Source organism: Marmota flaviventris, chromosome X (assembly GCF_047511675.1).
Source record: "Marmota flaviventris isolate mMarFla1 chromosome X, mMarFla1.hap1, whole genome shotgun sequence".
In the NCBI taxonomy this organism is placed as follows: Eukaryota; Metazoa; Chordata; class Mammalia; order Rodentia; family Sciuridae; genus Marmota; species Marmota flaviventris.
In genome coordinates, this window is record NC_092518.1 from 37323530 (window position 1) to 37345972 (window position 22443).

Genomic DNA, 22443 nt, shown 5'->3' on the forward strand with positions numbered 1-22443 from the left:
TCTGGTTTGGTATGTCTTATAAATTACATAAATCTGGATTTTTTTCTTACATAGCATATTTATCCCATTTACATCCATTGCAATTAAAATATTACATTAAACAATTATTTATTTTAATATAGACATGTAAATCACCTTTTTTTCTGCCTTTTTCCCTTTCCAGATATAGCAAATTTGGACAAGAAGAGTTTATTTTGTTTTAAACTGTAGGCTTTCTTTTAGACCTGGCATGTGATAATAGTGTATTTGATTTTGGTCTATACTTTGGATTGCTGTAATTCTTGTCTGAAGTTTGTATGTTCTACCTAGATTGAATGAATTTAATCTGCTTATGGTTCATGTACTCATATTTTCTTTTCCACTCATTGGCATAGAGGGTGGGCAGTTTTCCTTGCCTTTCAAGGTCAGTTTTAAAATAACATTTAAACATTGTTTTATTATTTTAGTTTACACTTAAATTGAAGATGTTAATCCATTGAAGTCCCGGGGTTATTTGGAGGGTATCTTGTTTGACTGCATTCTTGAGTGGCCTCCAGGCTTTGTGTTCTGTCCCCTGGATGAGGCCTCCAAACTTAGGTTCATGCAGGTATACCCATCACTTTGGTATTGCCTGTGCAACTTCATTGCTAGGTTAAGTTCAGGTTGAGAACTTTGTGTGGCTCTGGGCGTGGTGGCACATGCCTGTAATACTAGCTACTCGGAAGCTAAAGCAGGAGGATCACAAATTTTAGGCAATTTAGCAAGACCCTGTCTTAAAAACAAACAAACCCCACAAACTTTGTGCACACCCACTTGCCACTGTGTTTTGTTTCATATTTTAAATTTTCAGTAAATTTTCCATAAATGAAAAATTCATTGTACTAATTACTGGGAGAAACTGTTGAGGGCACTTAAGATGGGTGATAGTAAATATACACAAGTGTTCTGAGAGGCTTTGACTATCCTGGGGAAAGATATCCTGTAATATTATATATAAATAGTACCTACTGGGCATGGTAGCACAAGCTTGTAATTCCAGCAGCTTGGGAGGCTGAGGCAGGAAGAGCACAAGTTCAAGGTCAGTTTCTACAATTTAGTGAGAACCTGTCAGAGAGAGAGAGAGAAAGAGAGAAAGAAAAAGAAAATAAAGTTGGGGCTGGGGATGTAGCTCAGTAGTAGAGAGGCCCTGGGTTCAGTGCCCAGTCTGTGCCTTCACCCCCCTACCCCATATACAATTTAGGAAAAGAACTGTCTACAATCCAATAGAGAACTGGACACAGCCTTTTAAACAGGTTGATAAGTCTTGAAAAAAATAATAAATTTAGCTATTAAATATTGGGAAAGAATTAGAGAACTGAAAATGAGCATTACTGATAGAGGATTTATTTGTTGAGCTTTGCTTGTGGGCTTATCAAAAGCTTAAATTGTGCTTTTCATTTGATTGGAATTTAAAGAAATATAAATTTGCTAAATTATGTTCATAGGGAACTATGAACTTCTACTCTTTAGTAGAAATAAATTATCGTTTAACTGTTCAGTAAAACACCAGGCAGATGTTAATTTTGAGATCTGTTTGTTTTGATGTGGAAAATAGTTAATACATTGAATGAAAGAAGTAGTTCATAAAATTAGATATAAAGATTTGTACTATATATAAGAAAAGATAATTGCAATGTAATCAGTATTTTGGAAACTGCGTGAAATGGTTCCCAAACTGTGACTAAAGGTTTATTTGTGGCTGGGCGTGGTGGCACATGCCTGTAATCTCAGCAGCTCCAGAGGCTGAGGCAGGAGGATCTTGAGTTCAAAGCCAGCCTTAGCAAAAGCAAGACGCAAAGCAAATAAAATGCAAAATAGGTCTGGGGATGTGGCTCAGTGGTCGAGTGCCCCTGAGCTCAATCCCCGGTATGGTATCTCACCCCGCCACCAAAAAACCCCTGATCCATCCTCCCTCCCTCCCTCCCTCCCTCTCTCTCCATCCATCTATATGCATATGAAGATATGAAGTCTGAAAGGGTGTATTTAGATTTTTGGTGGTGGGGAGGTAAAACATTTCTTTGGGGGAGAGACCCTTGTTAGTTTTTCTAGTTGTAGAGTTTTTCTTCATTCAATAAATGTATCTAATTGCCTGCTATATTTTAAAAATTATAAAACTAAGCAGATTATTTTTTTCAGTCCTTTCATGCACTCTGAAGTGCTTGCTCTATCTTTTCCTGTGCATTTATTTATAAGGCAAAGGGAATGCATATTTTGCTACCTAAGATATTATTTTGAACACATATGTGTCTGGGACACAGCAAGCATAATAGATAAGGTATTTTACCTTCATGAAAACAGTCTACATAATTTTGCTGGAGATAGGTTTTGTTTGTATGTGTATATTTTTTAATCTCTGCATTTAATGTGTCCCAGATGGAATGATAGAGAAAGATTACTGTAAGGTTATCTCTTTCTACCTCTAGGTATTAGTGTTGTTTTCTGTTGCTGTAATAAAATACTTGAGGTTGGATGCTTATGAAGAAAATAGATTGATTTTCCTCAAGTTTTGGAGGTCAAAAAGCATGGTGGCTATTGCTCTGGTGAAGATCCTGCGTGGTGTCATCATGGTGGGAGCATGTGTGTGTGAGAGAGAAGGTGAGATGGGAAACCCAGAGTATGATTCTGAGGTCAGACCTGCTCTTTTCTTACAACTGCCTTTCAAGAACTAACAGGATCTCACTTGAACTGTCTAATCCTATCTGAGAACTTAATTTCATCCTAGGATGGTGCCTCCAAGAATTTACCACCTATCATTAGGCCCCGCTTCTTAAACGTTCCAGACCACAATATTAGCATTACTCTCTTAACATTGCCGCACCGGAACCAAACTTCCAACACATGAACCCCTGGGGGACATACTCAAAATATATCCAAATTATAGCAGTAAATAATAGACCTGGTAGAATGTCTACTGCTTCATATGGGAGATCACAGGATCATTCTGGGCTTCACGAAAATCATTCTGAACTGAAATTCTATCTTATACTCTTCCTCAGCTTCATATTTTAAATGTACATTATTTTAAAGGTTATTCAAGGCTTAATTAACAAGCATAATTTGAATAAGGAGACTTGAAACAGTATACTTGAATGTAGACCACCTGTACAGTGTTACATTAGCGTGCTACAGAAAAAAAATTGTTTGAAAAATAACTTAGCTGTAGTGTCAGAACAGTTTCTCTTTATTTAATGTTGGCCCTGGGCGTGTGTGTATGTGACTGTAGAATCCATTTATTCCTTTAGATGCATGTATTTATGACAAAGGTTTTGGAGTTAGTAAGTAAACTAGCAACTTGTTGGATGAGACAGTAGAGCCTAATTTGCTTTGTTGCAGCTTATTTTGGACCTTTGCCAAAAATACTAGAGAGAAAAATCAACATTAGGTTAAGTAGAAGGTATAATTCAGAAGAGACAAAGAAATAGGGTAAAACAGTTTAACATTTTTCACATATATACTACACTTTGTCTGAATTGGTGTATTATTATTATTGGCATTTATGTGAGTTTTGTAGTGCATTATAATTATACATAATAATGGAATTTGTTCTTGTATATTTGTGCAAGTACACAATAGAACAGTATAGTTTTGGCCAATTTCTGAAGTGGTATATTATATATACATTCGTGTATGTGTGTGTGTGTGTGTGGGTAATAGTGTGTTATTTTTCTGCAGCAGGTGGCTTTTAAATATGGGAAGTTCTCCTCCCCTTTGGATGTGTCTTAATAAAAATGATGATTCTGTCTCCTCCACCCCACCTCAAATTGAGATTCCGGGATTGTACCCAGGCCTCACTCATGCTAGGCAAGCTCTCTACCACTGATCTACACCAATCCACCATTGTTTTTTACAATGATTTAAAATAAAGAAAGGTGAGAAAAGAACTGAGGTTGTCTTTCGTGTAATGGGGAGAGTGGGGAAATGGAGATCTTAGGTGCTGCTTTTCTGCTTGTTATAGAGACAAGAGTAGGGGAGAGGTCCAGTGTGTAGAAGTATATGAGGAAGAGCTAATTATGGAGGTTTGTTTCGTTCCTTCTGTGGTCCTGGGGATTGAACCCAGAGCCTTACATATGCCAAGCAAATGCTGTACTACTGAGCCACTTTACCAGTCCCATGGAGGTTCTCTTTCTTAATATCACTTCAGGTCCCTAGGCATGGCCCCCTTTGAATACTTTACTGCTCAGAGGCTCTGGAGCCTTGCTGTTGGAATGTACCCTTGGCTGGTTAGTATCACTGTGATCTTGAGCACAGAATTTACTTTCTTTATGACTAAGTTTTCCTATCAGTGAAGTAAGGATAATAGACTTCATCATATAAAAATTGCCAAGTTTAAAGGAAATAAGTATATGGTAAAGTTCTGATGTAGAGCTTAGTACATATCAAGAATATAAATATTAGCTATCAGTACTTTAACGACCAAGTTGTCTAGTCTGAGTTCAGTAGTGAAGTTGTGAGAATAATTTGCAATAGCATAGTGTTTTAAATAGTTTATTTGAAAAGAATGGTAAAGTGCTGGGATCATTTTTCAAATAATGCTTGCTTATCCATTAGCATTCAGCATATCACATGAGTGCAGAGTAGTAGTTCAGAGATATTGAGAAGTCTGTAACTGAGACTTATGTTTTTAATTTTTGCTATATGGACTATTGTGATGCAAAAGATGTGTATTAGTTGAAAACAGGAAAGAGTGGGATAGGGTAGCATAACAGATATATAAAATTCCTTTATCTTCTTTCAAATGTTAGCTATGGGTGACAGTTAATTAGGTTTCTGTTTGCTTCCCTTCATCCTTCTTGAATGTGTTAATGATTTCATGTCATAGGCTGTTGCTCCCCTCCCCTTTTCATGAGTAAAGAGGGTGATACACTTATTTTTATCTCTTAAAGACTTGGGAAGCGAAATGTAACAAATGAAATTAAACCCCTATCTCTCACCCTGCACAAAACTCAACTCAAAGTAGATAAAAGACTTAGGCACCAGAACAGAGACTCCATGCCTAATAGAAGAAAAAGTAGACCCAAATCTTCATCATGTTGGTCCTACCTAGGATCTGATTTCCTCCTAACAAGACTCCTAAAGTGTAAGAAGTAAAATCAAGAATCAAAAACTGGGATGGATTCATATTAAAAAGCTTCTTCTTGGCAGAGGAAACAATCAATAACATGAAGAGAGAGCTTAGAGAATGGGAGAAATCTTTACACCTGCACCTCAGATGAGAGCATTAATCTCTAGGATATATAAAGAACTCAAAAAACTTAATACCAAAACCCCCCAAATAACCCAATCAATAAATGGGCTTAGGAACTGAACAGACACTTCACAGAAGAAGAAATACAATCAGTCAACAAATATATGAAGAAATGTTCAGTGTCTCTAGCAATTAGAGAAATGCAAATCAAACAACTCTTCTCACCCTGCTCAGAATGGCAATTATCAAGAATACAAGCAACAATAAATGTTGGTGAGGATGTGAGGAAAAAGGGACATTCATACATTTCTGCTGGGACTGCATTTGCTGGTGAATGGATGGAGCTAGAGAATATCATGCTAAGCCAAACAAAATAAACTAATCCCAAAAAACAAAAGGCCAAATGTTTTCTCTGATATGTAGATGCTAATTCACAGTGTGTGTGGGGGTGCTAGGGAAGAATAGAGTTACTTTAGATTAGGTAGAGGGGAGGGAGCACAGGGGTAGGAAGGATAGTAGAATGATTCACACTCACACATTACTACCCAATGTACCTATATGACTATAATTAGAGGGATTCTACATCATGTACAAACAGAAGAATGAGAAATTATAATCCATCTATGTAAGATGTATCAAAGTGCATTCTGCTGTCATGTATAACAAATTAGAACAAATAAAAAAAATCTATTTAAAGGAAAATAAAGAATTCTCAGAAGCAGTAATTTCAGGCCTCACTGGAATGTTATTGTTCAGTAACATGGGCATCTATTTTCCTACTATGCCATTTTCAGCTGTGGCATCTACCTCATAGTCTTGAGCATTACCAAAGCTCGTGCCATCTGGTCAGATGGTAGGGAGAAGAGGGGCTGAAGCACAGTCTGTCTTTTTGCCTTATATCCCATTGGACAGAACTAGACCAGCAGGCCATAACTGCAGGAATTGTTGCAAATCTGCCTTTTTTCTATATAAATATGTGCAATTAGGTTTAGGGATTCTATTAACAAAGAAGAATATAGAGAGAATATCTGAGACATCTAGAATCTGAAGCAAGTTCCAAAATAATGTTTATATAAATATGTAAATATTAACAGTAAAGTAGACAAATACTTGTGCTTAATATATGTGTGCAATAGAACATGGTAGGCATTTTAAAAAATATTTGTTAACTTACGGGAAAGGGAACTTAATGTTTGAGGCCAGGACTCAGAGACTTTTCAGTATACATACCCTTTTGAATTGATGTGTAAATTCACTTTTTAAAAATAATAAATGGAATTTAAAAACATCTGAAGGTGAGGTCTGGTATATAAGTACAGAAATAGCCATGTCATTAAGAGACAATAATGCTTAAGGTTGTCATTTTTAGTAACTCTTCTCTTGTTAAAAAATGTTGAAATTCAAAACAACAAAACAAAAAGTTGGTTCTTTGAATAAATAAATAAAACTGGTAAACCCTTAGTTACACTAATGAAGAGAAAGAGAGAAAAATCAAATTACTAAAATTTGGGGTGAAAAAGAAAATTCCACAATGGACACTGTTGAAATACTGATAATTTAAGAAACCATTTTGAAAATTTATACTCTAATAGAAAAATCTTAAAGACATTGACAAATTTCTAGACTCATGTGATCTACCCAGTTGAAACAGGAGGAAATAGAAAATTTAAGCAGATTAATTTCAAGCAAGGAAATAGAAATTGCCATCAGAAACCTATCAGCTAAGAAAAGCCAAGTATCAGATGGATTCTCAGCTGAGTTCTACCAGACCTTCAAAGAAGAATTAACACCATTACTGAAAATTATTCCATAAAATAGAAAAGGAGGGAATCCTTTCAAACTCATTTTATGAAGCTACCAAAACCAGACAGCATATCAAGGAATGGAAACTTCAGACCAATATCCCTGATGAACATAGATGCAAAAATTTTTTAATAAAATTCTGGCAAATTGCATACAAAAACATATTAAAAAAATAGTACACCACGATCAAGTTGGGTTCATTCCAGGGATGCAAGGTTGGTTAAACCTACAAAACTCAATAAATAATTTAATTCATCACATCAACAGACATCAAAAGAGAAGAATCATATGATTATCTCAATAAATGCAGAAAAAGCATTGGACAGAATACAGCGTCTATTCATGTTCAAAACATTAGAAAAACTAGGGATAACAGGAACATACCTCAACATTGTAAAAACTATATATGTTAAACCCAAGGCTAGTATCATCCTAAATGGAGAAAAATTGAAAGCATTCCCTCTAAAAACTGGAACAAGACTGGAATGCCTTCTTTCACCACTTCTATTCAACATCGTTCTGGAAACTCTAGCCAGAGCATTTAGATAGAAGAAAGAAATTAAAGGGATACAAATAGAGAAGAATTCAAACTATCCCTATTTGCCGAAAACATGAGTCTGTATTTAGAAGACCCCCCAAAAAACTATTCCATAAAACTTGTATAACTCATGAATGAATTTAGCAAAGTAGCAGGATATAAAATTAACATTCATAAATCTAACTGTGTTTCTGTACATCAGTGATGAATCAGCTGAAAGAGAAATTAGGGAAACAACCCCATTCACAGTGGTCTCAAAAAAAAATTTTTTTTTGAATCAGTCTAACAAAAGAGAAGACCTCTACAATCAAAATTACAGAACACTCAAGAAAGCAACTGAAGGAGACCTTAGAAGATAGAAGGATCTCCCATGTTCTTATATATGAAGAATTAACATTTTCAACATGGCCATACTTCTAAAAGCTATATACAGATTTAATGCAATTCCTATTAAAATCCCAATGATGTTCTTCATAGAAATAAAAAAGCAGTCCTGAAATTTATTTGGAAAAATAAGAGACCCAGAAGAGGCAAAGCAATCCTTAGCAAGAAGTGCAAAGAAGGAGGCCTCACAATACCAGACATTAAATTATACTACAGAGCCATAGTAACAAAATCAGCATGGTATTGGCACCAAAACAGACATGTAGACCAGTGGTACAGAATAGAAGACAGAGACAAACCCATATAAGTACAGTTACCTCATGCAAGACAAAGGCCCCAAAAACATACACTGAAAAAAAGATAACCTCCTCAACAAATGGTGCTAGGAAAACTGGAAATCCATGTGTAGCAAAATGAAGTTAATCTCATCTCATCCTGCACAAAACTGAACTCAAAAGTATATCAAGGACTTAGTCATTAGACCAGAGACCCTGTGCCTAATAGAGCAAAACGTAGGCCCAAATCTACATCATGTTGTTTAGGATCCAACTTCCTTAACTAGACTCCTAAAGGGAAAGAAGTATAATCAAGAATCAACAAATGGCATGGTATCAAACTAAAAAGCTTATTCTCAGCAAAGGAAATAATCATGAATGTAAAAGAGAACCTACAGAATGAGAGAGAATCTTTGCCACCTGCACCTCAGATAGAGAATTACTTTCCAAGCTATATTAAAAAACTCAGAAAACTTAGCACCCAAAACCAAATAACCCAGTCAATAAATGGGCAAAGGAACCGAACAGACAGTTCACAGAAGAAGTACAATCAATCAACACACACACACAAAAATGTTCAACATCTCTAGCGATTAGAGAAATGAAAATTTAAAAATACCTTGAGATTCCATCTCTAGTTAGAATGGCAGTTATCAGGAATATAAGTAATAGTAAATGCTGGTGAGGATGTGGGGAGAAAGGCACTCATACATTGCTGGCGGGACTGCAAATTAGTGCAACTAAGGAGTATGGACATTATTTAGAAAACTTGAAATGACACTGCCATTTGACCCAATTATCCCACTCCTTGGTCTATACCCAAAGGACTTAAAATCAGCATACTACAGTAATGCAGCCATATCAATGTTTATACCAGCTCAAATCACAATAGCTACACTGTGGAACTAACCTAGATGCCCTTCAATAGATGAATGGATGAAGAAAATGTGGTATATGTACGATGGAATATTTCTCAGCCTTAAAGAAGAATGAAATTATGACATTTGATGGTGAATGGATGGAGCTGGAGACTATTGTGCTAAGTGAAATAAGCCAATCCCCAAGAAAACAAAGGCTAAATGTAGCGCGCTTGCCTGGCATGCGTGCGGCCCGGGTTCGATCCTCAGCACCACATACAAAAACAAAGATGATGTGTCCGCCAATAACTAAAAAATAAATATTAAAATTCATTCTCTCTCTCTCTCTCAAAAAAAAAAAAAAAAAAAAAAGATATTTTTAAATACTATCAGGCCAAGGAATTGCTGAGTACTTGGAAAGGTCCAGATTTTTGTTCTGATTTATGAGGTGTGTTTCTGGAAGGGTATTATTAACTTTAACCGTGTGGATATTTTTAGGTCCTTTTTCTCCTCCTTAAAGAAATCAGATGGTTAATACATTTATTTTTTTATTATTCTGGAAATTCAAAGCAGTGAATAAACTAATCATAGACTTAATCGAGAGGTATACTCACACGTTGTAATTCAACAATTACTTTTGTGTGTTATTACATGTTATATGTACTGTACATAATTGCATGATATGTCCCTTTACTCATAATGTAGAATGAAACACTCTTAAGTGGGTGACAATAGTGGTAGTTTGACAGAAACACCTTTTCCTGATTTTATCTGGATTTCTATAATGTCCTTTTACTGATGTATGTCAGAAGCAGCAGTGGTGATCTATAGTTGCATAGTTTATCACCTCTAGGAGTATCTGAATATGAAGTTGTTAAAATATATATGGAGTTTGTGGGATAAGAAAGTTTGAAAATGGTACAGGGTTGGAGTAGGGTAGGCAAAAAGAAGTGGACCTAAGTATCAAGAGCAAATAATTAATTGGAGGTTTAGGAACAGGAAGCATAATAATAAATCACAGTGCTTGAAGAGTGGTTTTTGTTTAGGGTTATGAGTTGGAGTGACAGCAGTTCAGGCACATCAAGTGGTAGTGATGCTATAATATGGTATTCATTGCAATTGGGAAATGATATTTAAGAAGAAAAGGAGAATGGTTACAGGAAAAGTGGTAGGGAAAACAGCAGTAATTTGATTAGATGTGTAGGGATAAAGAAATGCTTTGAATTGGTGCTGTTAATGATGAGGAAACTTTTTGAACAGGGCAAAATTTTAATTATTGCTTGATAAATTTTTAAGATTATGTTTGGATGTCTAAATTGGAAAAGTCCAGTATGTTGTTGAGAGTTAAAAGCTTTTTTAGACTTGTTAGTATGGAGGCTTATCGAAGACTGGAGTTGTCTTCACTCCTTTTTTCTTTTCTATTATTTTGGTAAGGAGTATTTAAACGAAATTTATAGGGCTCAAAAGTGACTCTTAGTATCTTTGGTTAAGAGTAAAGGTAATGAAGTTGGAGTCAAAGAAGAAAGAGGAGTTAGAAAGGCATAAAAATTAGAAAAGAGCAGAAAACAAATGATGTGGAGGAAAATAAAAATTATTTTAAGGAAGCAGGATTCGCCCTGCTTTGATTTGTGATGTCTAGCAGTCGCATTCATGACTGTGTTCATTAATTAGTGACTAGCATAATAGTGTGTAAAATACACATAACAAAAAACTTACCGTCTTAACCATTTTATTTGTGTCTTTCACTGTTGTTAAATACATTCTCATTGTTGTGCTGCCAGTTTCCAGAACACTTTTCATCTTCAAAACTGAAACCCCAAAATACTTGTAATATTCATCCCCTTTAAATAAGAAAGGTTCTTCTTTTCCTTCTAAAATAATAGGTTGAGCACCCCAAATCTAAAAATCCAAAATCCAAAATCCTGAATTTTTTGATCACCGATAGGACATTCCATGTAGAAAATTCTATACCTGACCTCCTGTGAAGGGTTGTAGACAAAATGAAGCTGTATTAAAAATATTGTATAAAATCACTTTTAGTCTATGTGTATAAAGTGTATATGGAACAAATGAATTTTTTGTTTATATTTGGGTGCCATTCCCTAACATTATGTACATGTAAACATTTCAGAATGTGAAAATATCTGAAATTGGAAATATTTTGGTCCCAAGAATTTTGGATAAGGGCTACTCAACCTATAGTAGTGTTGAAATTATGTATTGACTGGTCTTTTATTGAGAATCTTGTGAATTTTTAAAAACCATGATTCTTAAAAATCTATATTTTTTCTTGTATGATTATTTTTTTAAAAAGTTTATTTTTTAGTTTTAGGTGGACACAATATTTTACATTTATGTGGTGCTGAGGATTGAACCCAGTGCCTCATGCATGCTAGGCAAGCACTCTACCACTGAGCCACAACCCCAGCCCCTCTTGTATGATTCTTAATGGGCTTTTAGAATCATAGAAGGTCAAAAATAGAGCTTAGTATGATATCCCACGTAAGAAGTCTTATTCCTTTCTCTCACTCAAATAGCTTCATACTTAAGTTCTTTGCATAGATATGAGCCAAAGATGGCCCATTTAATTGTGGGCATGGTTTAAGGTTTCTTCCTCTCTGATTGAACTCAATTATGTTTGTTCTTTTTGTGTGTGTGTGTACTGGGGAGTGAACCCAGGAGTACTTAACCACTGAGCCACATTCCCGGCCCTCTTTATTTTTAATTTTAACATATGGTCTCAATAAGTTGGTTAGGCTGGCTTTGAACTCACGATCCTCCTATCTCAGCCTCTAGAGCTGCTGGAATTACAAACCACTGTGCCCAGATATGCTTGCTTTTAAGTTAATACCCATACAGCGATCTGATATTTGGAGTTACCCAAAATGTAATTAGTATTCTCTCCTAAGTGATAGCTTTTTAAATATTTGAGTACAACATCCCCTGTGATTCTCTTCAGTTATACTCAGTTAAAAGAAAAAAAAATGGGGGCACTGGAATTGAACCAAGTGTTTTGTGCATGGTAAGCATGTGATCTACCACTGAGCTATACATACACTCTCAGTCCCCAGATAATTTTCATGTGACAATTTATTTTCACATCCTTCACCAAATGATAGCCCTTTATTTTGTTATAGCATGATAAAATGTAATACTGAGAACAGAGGATAATGTTAGCCATCTGATCATATTAGACTTTGGTGAGCTGATTATTGTTGTTGATCTGTATAATATACTTTATTAATTTGTGCCACGATTACTTTTTTAGTAGGCATATTTCATGGGTGACACATTGATTTGTAATCTGCTTAAATCCCTTAATCTGTTTTAAGGTCTTCTGGCTACTAAACCATCTTGCATGGGGTATTTAAATCTATATTTAAATTTTTTCTACTATTTATAATGTCACCTAGCTATTTCAGTTAACCTTTTAATTGAAAAAAAGCCTATGTTTAAAAATTCTAAAATATTAACAGTACATTAATTTAGTTAGACACTGACTATATTCATCATATAATATTAATACTTAACATTTTAAAAATAAATTAGTTATCTGTGTTCATGAGCTCTAAATTTTATCTGGCAAGGATTAGCTATAGAGGGTAATGTAATGTTATTACCAATAGCTATAAACAGTTATTGTTCTGGGATAACTGATTTTTCAAGTAATAAAAATAAAGCAGAACCAGGCATGTAGATGCATGCCTATAATCCAAGCTGCTCCAGAGACTAAGGCAGGAGGATTGCAAGGCTTTCTCAAAATAAAAAATAAAAAAAAAAAAGCTAGGAATGTAGCTCAATGGTAAAGCATCCCTGGATTCTGTCTCCAGTACTGGGGGAGGGGGAGTGATTGAGAGGGGAGCAAAGGAGATGCCAAACACAAATTACAGTGAATGTTATAGAAAATGTCGCTAAGATGGGAGGAATACCTGACTGGGAGGATCTTTGTTTACTCTCCTGTGCTTTTAGTATTTAATGATAAACTTTCCTTCTAAATGTGTTTTTGTAGTAGATAGTGAAGATAACAGATGTGTGGCGCACCAGCTATAAACAGTTACAGGATATAACAATGATTTTGGTGTGGTGGGTATTGCTTGTTCCCATTACAAGATATTATTAATTTTGTGGGCTTTTCATTTATAAACTTAAGAAATTTACTTTCCTAATAATTAATAAATGGATTGAATATTCAGTTGTTTTAAGCCTTAAAAATATCTATATTTGCACTGTCCAAAATGGTAACCATAGCAATATGTTTATTTTCATGTAAATAAGTGTTCAGTGGAACATTTAAAAAAATTCAGTTGTTTATTGCATTACCCATGTTTAACCTGCTTAAGAGCCACCCATTTCTACTGGCTATCACAATGGACATCACAGATTATAGGCACTGCAGAAAGTTCTTTGTAGAATGATCGTTAATCTAGTTACAGGTGATTTTCATCTTACTATCCTTACACTGAAGGTATAGGATGGATTCTAGGGGAAAGCATAATAATTCTTTAATGATTGTTACATAAAGAGAAATGATATAGGTTAGTAATAAAAAAATCTAGGAAAGCGATTAACAAAATAAAGTTTTTATATATGCCTACTGTAGAGTTTCTATTTTTAAGACTTATAGTTTAGTCATTTTTCTCTCCAGTTATGTACAAGCACACACTCTATATGGGGATGATTTTATTTGTGCATATGTCAAATAAAAAATACAAGCAAGAAGGAGGTTTCACTGTGCTGCCTAGTCTCAAACTCCAGGACTCAAGCGCTCCCCTCCCCCCAACAGCTGGGGCTACAAGGGTGTGCCACCACATCTTGCTTAAAAGTAACCCTTTTAATAGGAAATATTTTTGGTTTATAGTGATTCCAAAAGCTTGGTCTGGTGACCAGTGCCAATCCAGTAATAAGGAAAAGGTTTTGAGAAAAAGGAAAAAGAAGTTTTAGTGCTTTGCTAGTAGAGGAGAAACACAGTAGATTCCTGTCCCAGATGCTGTGATTCTAACTGCCAGTGGGAAACAGTAGGCTTTCAAAGAGTGAGATACATAGGCTGCACTACAGCTGTGCCTTGTCATTTATAGCCTTGAGAGAGAGCTGTCTTTTTTTTTTTTTAAAGAACTTCAGGTGCCCAAAGTCTGGATTCCTTCATTCCTATGGTCCATGAGCCCAAGGACAGATAACTTGGCCTCAGACAGGAGAAGGTTACATGCTTCCTTCATGGTTAGGGAAAGGGAGAGGGAAAAGGAGGAAAAGAACAAGTCAGTTTTAAAGTAAGCTGCAGAGGCAGAGCAGCATTGGTTATATTCAAACCATGAAATGGACACCTTTTATAATAGGTGTTTACCAGACCTTTGTTCTAAGTCTAATCCTGTATCTTATATGTTTACCATTAGCCCTTTGAATAAAAAAATTATAAAAATTTGTTTTTAGTAGTATTGGAAACTATCTTATTTATTTTCTTTTGCTCATTAAAAATTATGTTAGGATTTGATCTGATATCAAAATTACCTGAAACATGCCAAATACATTCATGAAATTTTACTTAAATTATAACATAATATGCTTAGAAATTTTATTCTGCCTTTTTACTCATTTTAATCTTGTTTGATATTTGGCTTTATCAGCATCATCTTTCAACATTGATGTCTATTTAGTAGGTACGTAGTGACTTTGTGGGGAAATTGTTAAGAATCTGTTAATCCAACCAGAAGTATAGGGTAGGTGAATTTAAATCCACCCTTTCTCATTTTTAGCTGGTGTTATGTTTTATAATGATTAGAGATATGTATGATATTAATAATTTCAAACATGTTCCTTTATTTTTTGAGAAAGGGAATATAAGCAACAGGTAACCATGGTAGTGGTATGGCATCAAGGGTGGTAGGAAGAAGTATAGGATGTTGGCATCTTTTTTTGCTTAAATCATTAAAGAAAATTTCTTTGTGATTTTATGGAAACAGAAGCTTTCTTGCTTTGCTAGCAAAGGAGAAACACAGGGGACTAGGGGCTGTGACTCTCATGATTTTATCTTGAATACTTTCACCATCATTTGCTTATAAATTTAATGTTAATCAGCTCTAAGAAGTTGTCAGGAATAACTAATGAGTTAAAACAGACAACTATTTTAAGGAATCTTTTATTTACAATAACATTATTAGCTTTAGAAAGTCATTTTATTTAATGTAAAATTAGGAATTGTCATTCTGTGGCCTAATTTTATGAATTTCTTTCATTATAAAGCTCTGTAATAAACTGTATTTTGTACTCTAACCATCTGCCAGATAAGAATTATATATGCCTTAAATAAAGAAGATCTTGTAATTTCATGCTTCCAAATTATAGTAATTTCTGAGATTTCAGTGTAGCACTCAGACTCTTTTAATTATAGAGAAGGAGAGTGATTAGTTTTCAGTGATTGTGATTTGGTATGTATGTACATTGAGATAGCTAAGGGTGGGGAACTGAAGACAGATCTTTTAGAAATTTTAGGCTTTAAGCATGAGAGGATCAGCCCAAATTTGCCTTGTGTAGTATGGGTTCTCCAAACTTGCTTGGGTAAATTGTAGGTTATACATTTTGAAACTGTCCATAAAATGGTCCATATTTCATAGGTGAGGAAAAACGAAGGCCTTCTAAGTAGGTACTCATCTCAAGAAAACTCTGAAAATGGTGGTAAAACAATTTTTTTTTTATTATTATGGAAGCTATGAGTTCCTTTCTTCATGTGAACCAAACTTAGGAGTGTATCTATAGAGATTTGAAAAATCACACACATTTCTTACTTTAATGATGCCAGGACATATATAACAGAGCAACAGTGGTGTGGAGTATTTAGTTGTTAGCAGGGAAATTTGGACGACATTATTGGGCAGCTTGAAAGAGTTGGCTCAGTAGTAGAGTGCTCCCAGGTTCAATCCTAGCACATAATAAAAACAAAAAACCAGAACTGAGAGAGGATACACTCCTCAGTGTCTGCAGCATATGACAATTGGAGTTTATATAGTTAGGCTTTAGAACTCTGTTCTGTGTCATTCATTTTTCTCCTTGCAGTCTCCTGAATTGTGCTTTTTAAAAAAGGGGGTGGGGAGAGAATTGATACCTTTATGGTATTGTTGTTTTTTCCTTTGGAGGAATAAAAGCCAGAGTGATTATATAAGCTTGTATTGGAGTCTAGGTAAGATTAGGAATGGAGTTAGAGGTGGTATGTTTGAAGTATATCACAAGGAGAAGATAAACAAAAGGTTGTCTATGGTAACTTAAATCTGGTAGGTTCTGGCAAAAAGCCAGTTCAGTATAAATGCTATTTTTATTACTCTAGAGATTTTACAAATTCTCACATAATTCAACATGTTTCTTCCTGCCTGTGTGAAAGATGGATGATTGTTTGTATTTGAGGGTAGGTTTGTTTATGTCAACAGGGACCACAGTAATAATTTAGATTTTCAATTTAAGAATAAAGTTATCAAGTGTTCCTACATTATTTGATTTGGCCAGTATTGTTTGCATTTTATAGATGGAAAAATCACTTAGACCATATATAACTAGTGGGTCTTTGAATAAATACTTAGTTAAGGAAGCTATTCCTTCTGAAGAACACTACAATGAATATGTCTGAAATAGAAGTGAAACATATAGAAATATAGACTTCTTAGGTGATTGAATGGAGGATATATGCATTATCTCAGGAAGGATATCCATGTTGGGATTTTATCTTTGTATTAAATATTTGTATTTTTTATTTCTAGGCTGTTCGCTGCTACGAATCTCTAATCTTAAAAGCTGAAGGAAAAGTGGAGTCTGATTTCTTTTGTCAATTAGGTCACTTCAACCTCTTATTGGAAGATTATCCAAAAGGTAATTTTTTTCCCTTGTTAATTTCTATTTGATTAATATATATGTTTAAAGTAACTGTAATTATGCCCTATTGAAGGGTACTACCATTTTTACTTCTAAGAAATCGTAAGCTCATGAACATTGTAAACAGAAAGAAAAGTGGATAGATGGAGAAATGTTGTGTAATTCTGTGTAAATCATCAATAAGTTGTCCATTCAGTAAAACTTACAACCTCCTACATATGCAATGTCATTTCGGTCTGTCTTGTTAAAAATCCTTCCCTTTAAAGGTTCTGTCATAGTAGAAAGTGATCCATTTTTCTCATTGGAGGTGGTCTGAGAAGTTCCTGGAGAGGGGGACCTCAACTCAGGGAAAATGGGGTTCTTAACAAACTTTGCAAAAATGAATTCAAGGTTGTGTCAATCAGGAGATACATAACAGATTTACTTAGGAAAGCAGAGACATATTCTAGGAGAATGTGGAGTATCGCAAATGACAAACGCTTCTGGGATAAAGCAAGGAATACACATTTAAGGAAGCATGTGGCCATCTCAAAAGCAAGAGGTAGAAACCCTTTGGCCTGGGCCATTAATTTTTACAGAGGGAACGTAGACTGGAATAGAGGTGGAGCCGGGCCAAGTTAGGTGATTTTGTGCTTATTTTTCTAATGCTTGCTTGCCCGTTGTCAGCTCCTATTATGTTACTTTTTGTAGACATGGAAGCAGGTCAGATGCACAGGCTGGGTTGCTGATGAGTTGTTGGTTATGCATTTTAGGGTTCAAGGCATTTTCTTGCATTCCGGTGACTTAAGGGCACTTTGTTTTGAGACTCCGTGTCCCTTCCTTTTTCTGTATCCCCAAATTCTTATCTCTGTTTGATATAGGTATTTGTACATTGGTGGATATTTTGGCAAGGTTACACAGACTCAGCCTTCTTTATCTTGGCTTTAAAGCCTGTCCACATTAGCTTGAAAAGATTTGAATGAAAATCTGATATGTAGTCATGTTGTAAGGTAGATAAAACAGAGATATTGGTTAGATATGAGCTGGAACCTTGAATAAAACCAGACTTTTATTCATTTGAAATTTTTTTCTTTAAGAAATGAGTTAAATGACTGAAAATAATTGGTCTTAAAGACATGCCTTTTTCATGGTATCAAGTTGCTAACTCATACAATTACTCACTTAGGAAATTAATAGCACCTGCAGATAACCCCTACCTCCATACCAATGGAAGAATCCACAGCAAAGGAAAACTTAACTTACAAGCACAGGAACATCTTAAACTTTTGATAATAGTAAACATCTTGATGTGCAGTAGATGTGTAATTCAGGCTATCAGAGAGTGCCTTTAGTAGGCAGAACACATGATAGTTTCAGGGCTAGAGTGAAGGATTGTTGGTATTTCATGTTGATGTTTTATTATACTTGAAAATCGCTTGAAAATGTGATTTTAGTATGAAAGATGCATACTCCTCTATGATATTTGAAGTTAGACTTATTTCCCAGTTTAGCTCTACTATTTATAGCTTTAGATTATATAAATATCTTTGAGTTTCCGTGTTCTAAACTATAAAGGCAGGGGAGGGTAGATAATAGCTCAGGGGCTTGTGATTATTATGTGATACTAGTTAGTACTTAAGAAAATGGCTTCAGTTCAACAGGATAATAGGTATTAATAATTACTTAACACTCCAGTTAAAACTGTTAACTTAAAAGGAGCTATTATACCACAAATATATAGAACGCTATGCAATCTAATATTTTAGTGCTACACCTTTATGTATTTGGAGAGCATACTAATTTGACAGCAGATAAACAGAGTCTAAGACTTGAAAATTGGGTGTACATTTGGGGCTATATGTCCTTTCTCCTTAGTGGTTATTTAGGGATATATCTTTTAGCTTTTAAAACATTATTTTTTAAATGGATTTAGATATATTTTCCAATGTAAAAAGTTTGGCTATGAAGATAATAAAGAATTCACGGATATTTGGAGGTTTTTTGGGGGGGGAGGGGATAAGTAGAGTGTTGGGCATGTGGCAGTTAGGCTATGTTGGCAAACTAGCTGATGGGATTGATCTAGTAAAGTGAGAGAAGGAGGAGGATAGCCTAAGGATCTAAGTACTTGAAAAGATGTACTCCCTAGACCCATTTACTATTATATAGATGAACTGGCCATTGATAGGTAGGAAGTAGCTTGATTAGTTTGTAATAGTAGGAAGAGGAAGGAGAGAGTGGATATAGAGGTATACAAAGGTATTTCAGTATATTTTAATATTTCAAGCTGGTGGCTTCTGTTTACTAAGATGTGAGTTTCTATTTAGTGTTTTGAATTTTCCCTGAGACTTTTTGGGCTACATTCCTTCCCTCTTAAAAAAAAAAAATCCTGTTAAAATGTGAACTAGTGAATTCTTTCTGTGAATTCCCTTCATCTTTCTAAAAGTCTGAAACTAGAACCAGTTTCTAATAGCACACTCACCTCCCCCATGTACTCACCCACACTCAAGCCGCCGCAGCTGCCACCACCACCACCACATTAGTTGCCTCAGGCTGCTTTTTCCTTCTTTCTTTGGGACCTGTATAAGATAAGAGAACCACCAAACCCAGGCAAATAAATGTTTTAGACAACACATTATAAACCGTAACTTTTTGAAAGTAAACATGAACCATACAATGAACGTGTAATTCTATGAACAAACTGCTTTAGGTATTCTTATGTAGGGGACTTATGACCTTGTTATTCTGAAGACAGTTCTTCAATATGTGTTCTGATTTGTTGTTGTCTCCTTTGTATAAAAGCCCAGTGTTTGTCTGAGTTGAGTTCCTTGTAAAAAGCTGCTTCTGCTTCTGCAATACTAAATGGTAGAACCTGTTTGTGCACATTTTGGACTGCGGTTTTTCTATGTTTATTTATTTTGATCTTGTCTGCTTCCTGTCTTATAGGAATACCTAAAAATTTACAAATGGTATACTTTGGTTATCATTACTATTATGAATTTATTCATTCATTTTTCCCCCCTGTCATTTCAGATGAATTTGAAGCAGAAGGGAAAAAGACTTTCTAAAATATTTTCCTAACCTTTCTGTCTGGTAATAGGCACAGGGAGTTTAAAAACATTTCTGTCACTTGGTTTTGCTTCTAGGAATTTATTCTTAAAAGCAATTGAATAGGAGATTCTGGGAAAATGGGGCTCAGTGCACTAGGCCTAATGCTGTAGGTTGGATTCTCTGAGAAGGAGTGTAGCCTGTAAGGAATATTTTAGTAGGAAATTACCTTTAGGATTAACACCCATGGAAGGTGGAGAATAGAACCAGGATTGGACAGAGGGAGAAATTAAGCTGTGACAGACTTGGCCAACTCCATGGGGAGCTTTGGAGCCTTTCAGAGCTGTCCCAAGTTGGGCCAAGATGGCCAGACTCATTCTGCACTGATTTGATAATGAATGTGAGCCAGCCTGGGAATGAGTTTCAACTTGGATAAGACAGCTCTCTGCAGCTGAGGCACCTCTTGTAGGAACTCATAGCTAGAAGCTGTCAGGTGGGCATAACTCCCAACAATTCTTCCTTGAAAATGGATTTGAATGGTTCTTTGGAGTGTGTATCATACCTCCTTTCTACTTTGAACTACACAGCAAAACCCATTAACCTCTGTTGAACCAAACAACTAATGTGGCTGTCAGACTGCCTTAAGCAATGGAGACAGTAAGGTAATTTCTCAAGGTTGGAAGACAACCTGAGGGACAGAACCCCAGGTTGAAGGACAAGGATATATATTCAGATCTTTAGAAAATATGTGTAATAAATTATAGGAGCAAAAAGCCACTGAGTTAAATTAGTTGCTTAGAAAATCAAGTAGTTAAGAACACAGAAAATATTATGAAAATAAAAACAATGATGTCATTGTTACATGAGAGATAGTAAGTAACTCCAAAATAATGAATAATTTCTTTATTTCATGTTAAGCTGGATGTTCCCCAATTATAAATCTTTGAAATTCTGGTCAGTGAATAGATTTTTCTCGCTTTTTTCCTCCTTTCAAGTAACTTTTCCCCCTTCTTCTTTGCTGATTTGTCACTTGTGGGCAAAATAGGATTTTTAGGTATTTAGGTCCTAAGCAGTTATAAATGCTGGGAGTTACTAATGTGGAGAAGTCAGAGTTTGGTATGAGCTTTCTTTTGGTTTTTCTTATATCAAACAACAGTACTCTATCCTGAGATATTTATAGTATAGAAGCATAAAATGCATGCTGTTTAATGATAGATGTTGAGTTTGGTTTCTACAAAATTAACAGTGTTTTTGGTCCATTTACTCTAATCATTCTGAAACAGGTTTTAGGTATTATAAGGATATTAAAATTATTTTCCTAATTTTCTTTTAAGAACTTCAGAAAAATCTAGTTATGACAGACTAAAAATGTTTTTCATGGATAGTTAGTTAACTGAAAGATTAGAAATAAGGACTATGCTTAGGTTAAAGGGATTTTACTAGAGAGTCTTTGGCAGTGCTTACTTCTATAGCCTTTAGAGTTTTAATATTAATAATTGTTTTGAATTAGTAAACAAAATATATTAGGATCTTAAAATTAAATGCCAGTCCAAATGGAGGTGAAGTATAATTATTGAGAAAATATGTAAATGAATGGAAAGATAAATGATCGTGGAAGAAATGGCTCATTTACAATCTGTTGCTGTAATTTAGAGTGTCAGCTCTTTATGACTTTGAATTTGAGGGTTTGTATTTATTTCTTAGCATACCATGTTGTTGTATGGATGCCCTGTTTCTCCCAACTGATAATCAAATGGGTTTCTTGTGCTTCAGTTTGAGTTACTTTGGAAGGCATCTTACTATTTCCCTAAGGGCTCCCAAATTGTGAAAGGGAACTTTATGACGTCAGGTGATATATATTATTAATCAGAATATTGAAAATATACACTCCAGATTTGTTGAAATTCTATAGCATCATTAAAAGGACAGTCTCCAGGTTTGGTATGGTGACTCCACAAAATTGTCAAGAGACGTGGGCTTCTATTAATTAGGATGTTTTTAGACACAAATATCAAAGATTTCATTTTATTGTACACAATAAGTAGAATCATTACTGTGCATAATTTGAAGTTTGTAGATTGGTTGTGCTATAGATGCAATTTCAAGTCTAGAAGGATCCAGCTATTTTCCATCTATTTATGGTCTTCTCTGGACTTGAAAGATAGATCCCTTGTGGTGACAGTTGGTGATATATGCTTCCTTGTTCACATTTAGCATTAGCGAGAGAACATTTACCATGACTTTTATTTGTAAAAATCATTGGTGACTGGGTCACTTGAGCTCATGTGCATGGTGTTGGACCAAAACAATCACTGGGATTGCTGGCAGCTGCTGTCCTCTCCAATCAATGGTGGAGGATGGAAGTGGGTTCGAAATGGATGTTGGAATATCATTCATGCCATTCATTTCACAAACTCTTGTCTGACTGTTCTTTTATAGCTAGTTTGATAATTTGGTTTACTTTTCCTTTGGGAAGACAATTAATGACTTTATGACTAGCTATACTCA

The 22443-nt window shown here is 35.1% G+C and overlaps 1 protein-coding gene across 8 annotated transcripts in view; it reads left to right on the plus strand.

The window, feature by feature from the left end:
- Positions 1 to 22443, plus strand: part of Kdm6a (lysine demethylase 6A) — a 223155-nt gene that overhangs the window by 69218 nt on the left and 131494 nt on the right. For all 8 annotated transcript variants that reach the window (XM_027927328.2, XM_071606603.1, XM_027927323.3 and 5 more), the window contains exon 3: positions 16800 to 16908. In XM_027927328.2, the coding sequence (XP_027783129.1) occupies positions 16800 to 16908 (109 nt within the window). The remainder of the gene's footprint in view (positions 1 to 16799; positions 16909 to 22443) is intronic.